The 8,132-nt window shown below is 42.4% G+C and overlaps 1 protein-coding gene across 5 annotated transcripts in view; it reads right to left on the reverse strand.

Annotated features, from left to right (window-relative positions):
- nrg1 (neuregulin 1) overlaps nucleotides 1-6,053 on the reverse strand; it is a 68,274-nt gene extending 62,221 nt beyond the window's left edge. For all 5 annotated transcript variants that reach the window (XM_028971318.1, XM_028971316.1, XM_028971314.1 and 2 more), the window contains exon 1: nucleotides 5,522-6,053. In XM_028971318.1, the coding sequence (XP_028827151.1) occupies nucleotides 5,522-6,020 (499 nt within the window). In that variant the 5' untranslated portion in view covers nucleotides 6,021-6,053. The remainder of the gene's footprint in view (nucleotides 1-5,521) is intronic.
- Between the last annotated feature and the right edge of the window lie 2,079 nt (nucleotides 6,054-8,132).

The following is an 8,132-nucleotide window of genomic DNA, read 5'->3' on the forward strand; positions in this document are numbered from 1 at the left end:
GGTATGGAATTTATCTTCTACATTATTTAAATGATGGCCATCCTATGAAACTCAACAAGGACCTGAAGACCAGCAAGGAATTGAAATCTTTTTGACCTTTTAGCAGCCCACTTTCTGGCTCCGGCCGCTGTTGATAAATCAAAGCAGAAGAACAGTACAGCCACCTCTGAAACATCTGCAGCAAGTTCTAGGTTTCAGACAGCTGCCTTGAGTGCGTCTGCCAACTTGTTTCAAGTTTTATGTTGGCTGCACTGAGAACAAAAGACTAGTCAACTTCTGCTTCCACTCCAAGCAGCTGCTGAGGGGCGTGTGGAGCTTACAGATCCGCTCAACCAAAAACTTCTGTTCTGACATCCAGTGTAACTCAAGGCAGCACAGCAGTTAAGGTCAGTGAAGTAGTGATGGCTCTTCCTACAGATCTCTATTGTTCGGTGTCACCCTTTCCTTGTGTTTTATCAGAACAGAGAACAATCAGAACAAACTGGGAACACTGTCAGCTTCAGAACAAAAGTTGTTTAGCAAGGAAGTCCAAGCCTCAGCCTGTGCAGTCTTGCAGTTGTCTTGAGCAGCTGAAGCAGCGTTCTCGGCTCTATGGTTGGCACGTGCCAAAGCCGAACAGGTGTTTCCCCACTGAGCAGTTCTGCTCTGGCACCAGAACAACCTCAACCCTGGACCATGAATGAGTTCATGAGCAGGTCACTTGCTGGTTTAGTTCGATTAGAAGATTAACTTCTCTCACAGAACTTTCCCTGATCCACCCTCGACATAATACCTAGTGCATAATGAACATTTAGCTTAAAGAGTCTAATTCATCCCAGTTGCTCCTCTGTAGCATTACATACAGTCCTCATTACAGTCCTCTACCTGACAGATGACATCCCCAAAATGTTATCTAGGGGACATTATACAGGTAACATTCCATTCCAAAATCTGGTTGGTGGGTGACAAGAGAAACATTTAATATCTGGTTGCCATATTAAACATGAAAGATCACGTAGAAACGATCCAAAACAAAGGTGATCGGCATTGAGATAAATTTGTGGAAAAGTGCAGATTTATTAAGAATTTTGGTCCGCCATGTAGACCCTGACAGGTCCGCCTAAAGAGAGGGAAGGAGACAAACTATTGAGAACATATAAAGGGCCAAAACAAAACCAAAGTCCTTGAATCCTTGATTGTGTAGTGATTCCCCATTTATCATATAAATGATAAAAACGCCTGCAGTGTATCAATGCAGCTACACACATGAGGTTGACCTCTGCACCTAACCTTTTATAACATGAAAAAGTTTGCTGACATTGTTGACATGCTTTCCAAAGACAGGCCATTGCCAAAACATTTAATCCTACATTTGAACTAAAAGCAGCTTATTGTTTGGTTTACAGTAGAGTGTATTCATGCGTCAATGTTGCTGAAATAAATCTAATATCTGATGGCCCATTTTCATGCCCGGACATTTCATGTACCAATAACATTAAAACAATTAAATACATTTATTTCTCCCAAAAGGAATAAAATGTCCACAAATTTTTCATAAATTGAACAGTAATCTTGTTTAAAACGGCTTTTTGTAAAAAGGGGTCCTGTGTTTGCACTGAATCAGCAGAGCCGGTAGAACTCTTGACATATTGACCATGACCCCCAGCCCAAATGGGATTGGTTTCATTTAGTCTCCCTCTCCCTGGTACAAAATGAAATTCATTTATCAAGCAAACAATCAGGACTCCTACAAATGTGATGTCACAGCTGTTCCGAAGCCACAGCACAGGTTTGCACATGGAAAGCGTTTTAATCAGGTTTGAACCTACAGTAGGTACGTGGTAGAATTAGAGATTGTTGTAAGAGAGTGAGAGTGAGCTCCTCATTTCACCAATAGAAGGAATTAAGTTAGAATTCCAATTACATCTTACCACTGTTGTAGCAGCATTCTAAGACATGATGCTTTCGACAATTTAAAAAAAAGACAGAGTGGGCAAATTATATTCACTCCTCTATTAAAGGAGAACCACCCCTTTAATAATTACCACTCAGTGGTAATTATAAAAAATCTTAATATTCCAACCATCCATCTATCCAGCCAGTCATCCAAACACCACAAACCATAACCAAGCACATGTTAAAACGTTTATGAACTCATTAACAGAATAAAACGTATAAAATATCCATTGATTTTATTATTTTTTATTTGATCATGACTGCAGACAGACAGCGGGTTTCTCAAAGTCAAAGATCCTTGTGGGGCAGGTCGAGTCACTCCAGGTCAAGTCCTTCAAAGGGCTGCATACAGTTAACCAGATGCCACCTTGAAATTGAAACCAACAGGAAATCCTCAGAAAAGACAAGAAATCCTCGTGCTTCACACTCAAATATCACTGTTTTAGTCTCCCATTTTACAACAATCCTGGCAATATGTTTTTTTTTTTTTTAAATCACCCCTCAGATAAGTCTGTTCATTTTGTAGGTTCGCTGTTGGTACTTGACCGAATGACTTAATCTCTTTAAATTATTCCAGTAATGGCTGTAAGAAAAGGAATTACACACAAAAATAATAAAACTTAATGGAATGCAAAAGCTATTCTGCACAGAACATTTGCCAAGGCTTAACATGAATACATCATGCTATTTTTGGATTTTCAGCATCCCATTTGCAACTGGGGGTATGGCTGCTTTTGAACCATGCGACCTAAAACCGGAATTACTAGATAATCTGTGGGAGTGAGGATTATCTAGACCAGTGTCATTTGACACGAGCGCCATCCATTCTGCCTACTACAGTTTTACTACTATTAAACAAAACCAGCCATTTACATGATCAAAAATAAAATTACAATTACAAAAATACAATTCTTTGGGAATTGTAATAGGAATCTTGTGGGAATTATAGCAGGAAGCACTACAGTAACAGGCAAAGGAGTATAACAGGCATAATGATATTATGAGTTATGACACATATCACCTATATAATAAACAATGCAGACTTCAAAGGTTGTTCAGGAACGGTTTGAAGAACATGACAAAGACATCATGGTATTGACTTGGACTCTGAACATCCCAGTCAGATCAAGCAAATGTCCAATTGAAGCCAGTCACTCACAACCAACAAGAAACAAGCAGAGGTCTTATGGAGACCAATCTCACAAGGATGTCATGCAAAATATTAGGCTTGTGGTTTTAATGTGGGATTGGTATTTTTTTGTTTAGTTCAGGATGAGTGGTGGTACGAAATATTCATAATTGCTGTTTATGCTCTCATTGTGTTTTTTACTGTTATAATCACATCATCAATCAATATGAGGTTTACATTCCTACTTCCTGGTGCTCTGTGCATCCTGTCTTAAATCTACAATGCGTCCAACAAAAGCACCCTTCAATTCACTGATGTTTCAGTTAACAGTTCTATTAGCTGAGGGCACCCCAGGGGACTGGACGCATCAATACCCCTCAATTTGTAAAAAGAATGGATGCTGTCAGCTGTCAGGTAGATCAAAATGTGTGGTTCCCAAGGGAAACTAAAGCCTTTAAAACCAATCAGGCCTACAGTCATTTTTTATATATAGGGGCATGAAAGAAGTGTTGTTTCACAAATACACCACATACTGATTTGTACATTATCTACACAGCATTTACTACCTTAAATATGTTTCATCTCAAACAATCCCCTTACCATTTTAAGAAGAGGATCAATAGACCTAGATAAACAGATCAAATCACTCATCACATGAAGTCATTCTTATAAATCACATAAATGGAGCAGTTGCTCCTGTGCCAACAGACTGGCACTGGCAGATGCAAAACTTTAACCAGATTATCCGAAAGACCATAATGCAGATTTGCTTTTCAGTAATAATTGGTTTCAGTGGCTCACATATTCCTAGACATGTCTTGTGCACAGCCACTAGCACCCGACCTCTGACCCCAGCGGTGTGATGCGGGGTGGCAGATACATCCGATGCGTCAGCCCTCCAAGCTCGGCCGGCTGCAGGATTAATTTCCTGACCCTCGCACTTAGGTCAACGCAGATGTGATCTGCTTGTGACCTTGTTTCCCAAAATCATGACAAAAGCAGCAGCCTTTGTTACTTCAGGTACTCAGGGAGACAAAATATTTGGCAAATGAGGGTGTCAAGTGTCTCAAACGTGATTTCTTTCTTACAGAAGTAATTCAAGTCCATCGTTCTGTAATGGAAGGAAACAAAAGAAAGAAAAGAAAAGAATGCAAGAGCAGGGAGCAGTCGGTCATAATCCTTAAACTGAAATGCCCCCACACTCCGCTCAGTGCACCGGAGGAATGCCTTCTATGAAGAGGAATGTTTCGGACAATGGCACTGCCCGTATTTATCAGAGACATTGTACTGTTTCCAGATGAACCAAACAAAAAGAAACATTCAGCTCATGAACAGACCAAAGCTCCTTACAGCTTTATTTGTTTGCCCATGCCTCATGTTGCAATGCTTGCAAGTGAAGGACTTTAAAGGCCTTATAACATATTCAAAAGAGTGCAAATCTATTTATATATATATATATATCATAGATAGATAGATAGATAGATAGATAGATAGATAGATAGATAGATAGATAGATAGATAGATAGATAGATAGATAGATAGATAGATAGATAGATAGATAGATAGATAGATAGATAGATAGATAGATAGATAGATAGATAGATAGATAGATAGATAGATAGATAAAATGTCATTACTGGCATATCAGTTGAGACTGGAGTTCCATTATAATCCATTATAAGAAGAATTTGTTTGAAAGAAAAATGCTTATGAACAATATGCTTAGATTGTGATTAAATAACCTGATAAGACAGTTTATGGCTTTTAAATTTCTTACCATGCATCCCAGAATGCACTAAAGTTTCAGCGGTAGTTATTTGGTTTGTTTGCAGTAGCGTAATGTCCCCAGGGAATTTTTCAGCCCCAAGTCAGGCTGATGATATTAGAGTTCTAAGTGTATTTGCTGCCAAAAACATGGATTTTAGAGTCAGTGCGAGCTTAGACAGTCGCCTGTACCTCGACCGGCACAGCGCCACCTCAGAGTACACACATCTGCACTAAAAAAAAGCCCAGACAGTGAGGTGCCCAGAAAGGGACAAGCCCAATGAGTCGTCAATTCATCAGTGATGAATAAGATGATCAGATGAGACAAGTTGATGCCACTGATCCCATGAATTATTGAACTGATTCCACACTCTTCTATCTGTTTTTTTTCCCCTGCTAGTCCCACATACTGCTGGATCGTAGCAGCCTAGTGGGTAACACACTCGCCTGTGAACCAGAAGACCCAGGTTCAAATCCCACTTACTACCACTGTGTCCCTGAGCAAGACACTTAACCCTAAGTTGCTCCAGGGGGGGACTGTCCCTGTAACTACTGATTCAAAAGTCGCTCTGGATAAGGGCGTCTGATAAATACTGTAAATGTAAAAGTTCAAATTCAGCACCACGTAGCTAGAGAGCTCCTGCCTCCTCGGTTCAGGACCAACTTGCTGCGCCACGTGGGACGCTTTCTTACCGCATTCCTGGCACAGCACCTTGCTGATGTCCTTCCTGACGGACCGCCGGGTCTCTATCGGCGGGAATGAGGCGAGGAACACGGACGTGTCGTTGGTGGGCTCCATGAAGAACATGTATCTGGTGTCCGCGCTCAGCGCCAGGCACGTGTCCCCGGGGTGCCACAGCAGCGAGATGACCGAGTCCTTCTCCAGACCGCCCGCTTTGGTCCCCCACACTTGATGGACTCGCACCCTGACCTGGTGAGGGGTGGGCGCCGTCCTCCGCGCCCGCTGCTGGAGGAGCAGGTCCCTCTCGTCCTGGTTCATGTCACGTTCCCGTCCCTCCTCCTGCAGCTTGCCCTCCAGCACCACCCCGGAGCGGTGCACCAGCTCCTGCACCGAGGCCGCCGGCGCGGGGCGGCAGGGAAGCCCGCTGCACCGAGCGCCTTGCGGGGAGACGGAGAAGGAGGCGAGGATCCCGCACAGCGCCGAGAGCGCGAAGGAGCCCCGCGGCCGCATGGCGACCTGTGGCGCGGAGAGAGCGGGTGTGGGGCTGCGGGGCCGGAGCCGGTCAGATCCCTGCCGGGGGTGGAGGGGGCGCGGGAGGGCGGAGAACGGCGACAACCGACCGTAACCTGAGCTCGTTTAATAACTGGTCCGATGGGTCTGACCTGAACATCTGGGTGCGACACTGGTTTCAAACCAGGTCACTGGACGTCTTCTAATAGAATAAAAACGAACAGAGGCTCATGACGAGTCCGAGATTTGTCTCTTGGAGCGGTAGATGAACCAGAAGACCCAGGTTCAAACCCCACGTACTACCACTGTGTCCCTGAGCAAGACACTTAACCCTGAGTTGGTCCAGGGGGGGACTGTCCCTGTAACTACTGACTGTAAGTCGCTCTGGATAAGGGCGTCTGATTAATGCTGTAAATGTAAATTCTTTGGTTTCTGGTCTAGTTCCTCCCAAAGCATCTCTGTTATGTTCAGGTCAGACGAATGGGCCGCACTCCATCACCTTCCTCTTTTCTCAAGCAGCTTTTAAAGAGCCCGGGGGGTCGTTTGGGGTCAATGTCCGGCTGAAAACCAGATGGCTGGACAAAGCTGGACATGGGTGATATTTCCTAATTCCTAATAAATCACCACAGGTGAAAAAAACATAAAAAAAAAGAAAAAAAAATACACATTTAAAGGTCAGCCTTTTTTCCCTTTTTATCTTGTCCTAAACAAGACGTTGATGAAGTGTCAAGTTTCTAAATGCTTTAATTCTCTTCATACTTACATAGACATAGGAGTTTACTAGAGGGCTTAAGACATGAAATGTTCTTGGTTTTCATTCTCAAAATGATTCAGCAGCTTCTGAATGTACCAGCGCGTTGGCCAGTGTTCCAACCCTCATTCTTTGTCACGCGGACCCCACCAGAGGACATCTTATTTCCGCTTGTGTGGCCTGTCAGGAGTCTACACCTGCTTCTGTTAACCTCCGTCTCTGCTGCACCCTGCTGCGGAACCGCCACGTCCAACCGGAGACATGTGTGACCGCTTGGGCACAGCTGTGCATGGGGTTTGCCCCACTTGACACATATACACAGGTTTATCTGCTCATATAGCACCACGGAGGATGGATCTTAATGTGTCACATAAACATGCACAGCTGCACACATATATGTACACTTTTACCAAGCACAGACTAATCCGGACACAGGAAATAGTTCAATTACAGTTTCACCCCACTTACTACCACTGTATTCCGGAGCAAGTGTCTCCAGGGGGACTGTCCCTGTAAGTACTGATTGTAAGTCTCTCTGGATAAATATAAATGCACTTTTAAGACTGTGAGGACAGCATGAGGTCACCATAAATCAGATTAAAAACACACAACCCACACAATGCCTGTTGTTAAGTTTTCCTTCACACAAAGTGCTACACGCTTCAGATGCTTAACCGTTGACAGCCTGCAACATACTGGTTAACAGGTTAAATGTAACGGATTGTTCTCATTTTATGGCACTTGTCCAGAGCACCGTACATTAGAATTATTTTATTATTACTACTAATTTTATGTTTTAGGTATTTTTTATGTCAGTCACCGAATCTTATTATTCAGCAAATTTTCTGAAAAGAATGTGGTAGAGCCAGGGTAAAAAAAAATAATTTGAGAAGTCTCTTCAGGAAATTAGTACACATATTCCTCCGGAGAGGAGTGTTTCATATTGAAATAATTTGAATTAGCCTTTTACATTGAATTAACCAGTCAGATTCTGAGTGCCTGAATGATAAAATCGTTTGGCTTTCAATTTAGTTTAAGATCCCTTCCCACTAGAATAAGAACGTATAATAAATAATCCTACAACACTGTTAATCTCTGAAGAAATTAATGTTGAGGGATTTGATCTCAAATCTGGATTAAAAAGGACCTTCATCATATCATCCCAAAACCAGTAACCAAAATGACTGTGTCAAGAACATTATTTCCGCTTTGAATTACTTACTAAATTCCCAGTTCACACCACTGGAGAAAACATATTTATATATGTTTTACACCTGAAACCCTGAAGTAAATGTGACCAAGATTATCTGTAATCATTTGGAGAGAGATGTTTCTCAAAAATATATTTTATTATTATTTTT

The sequence above is a fragment of the Denticeps clupeoides genome, chromosome 3 (assembly GCF_900700375.1).
Source record: "Denticeps clupeoides chromosome 3, fDenClu1.1, whole genome shotgun sequence".
NCBI lineage: Eukaryota > Metazoa > Chordata > Actinopteri > Clupeiformes > Denticipitidae > Denticeps > Denticeps clupeoides.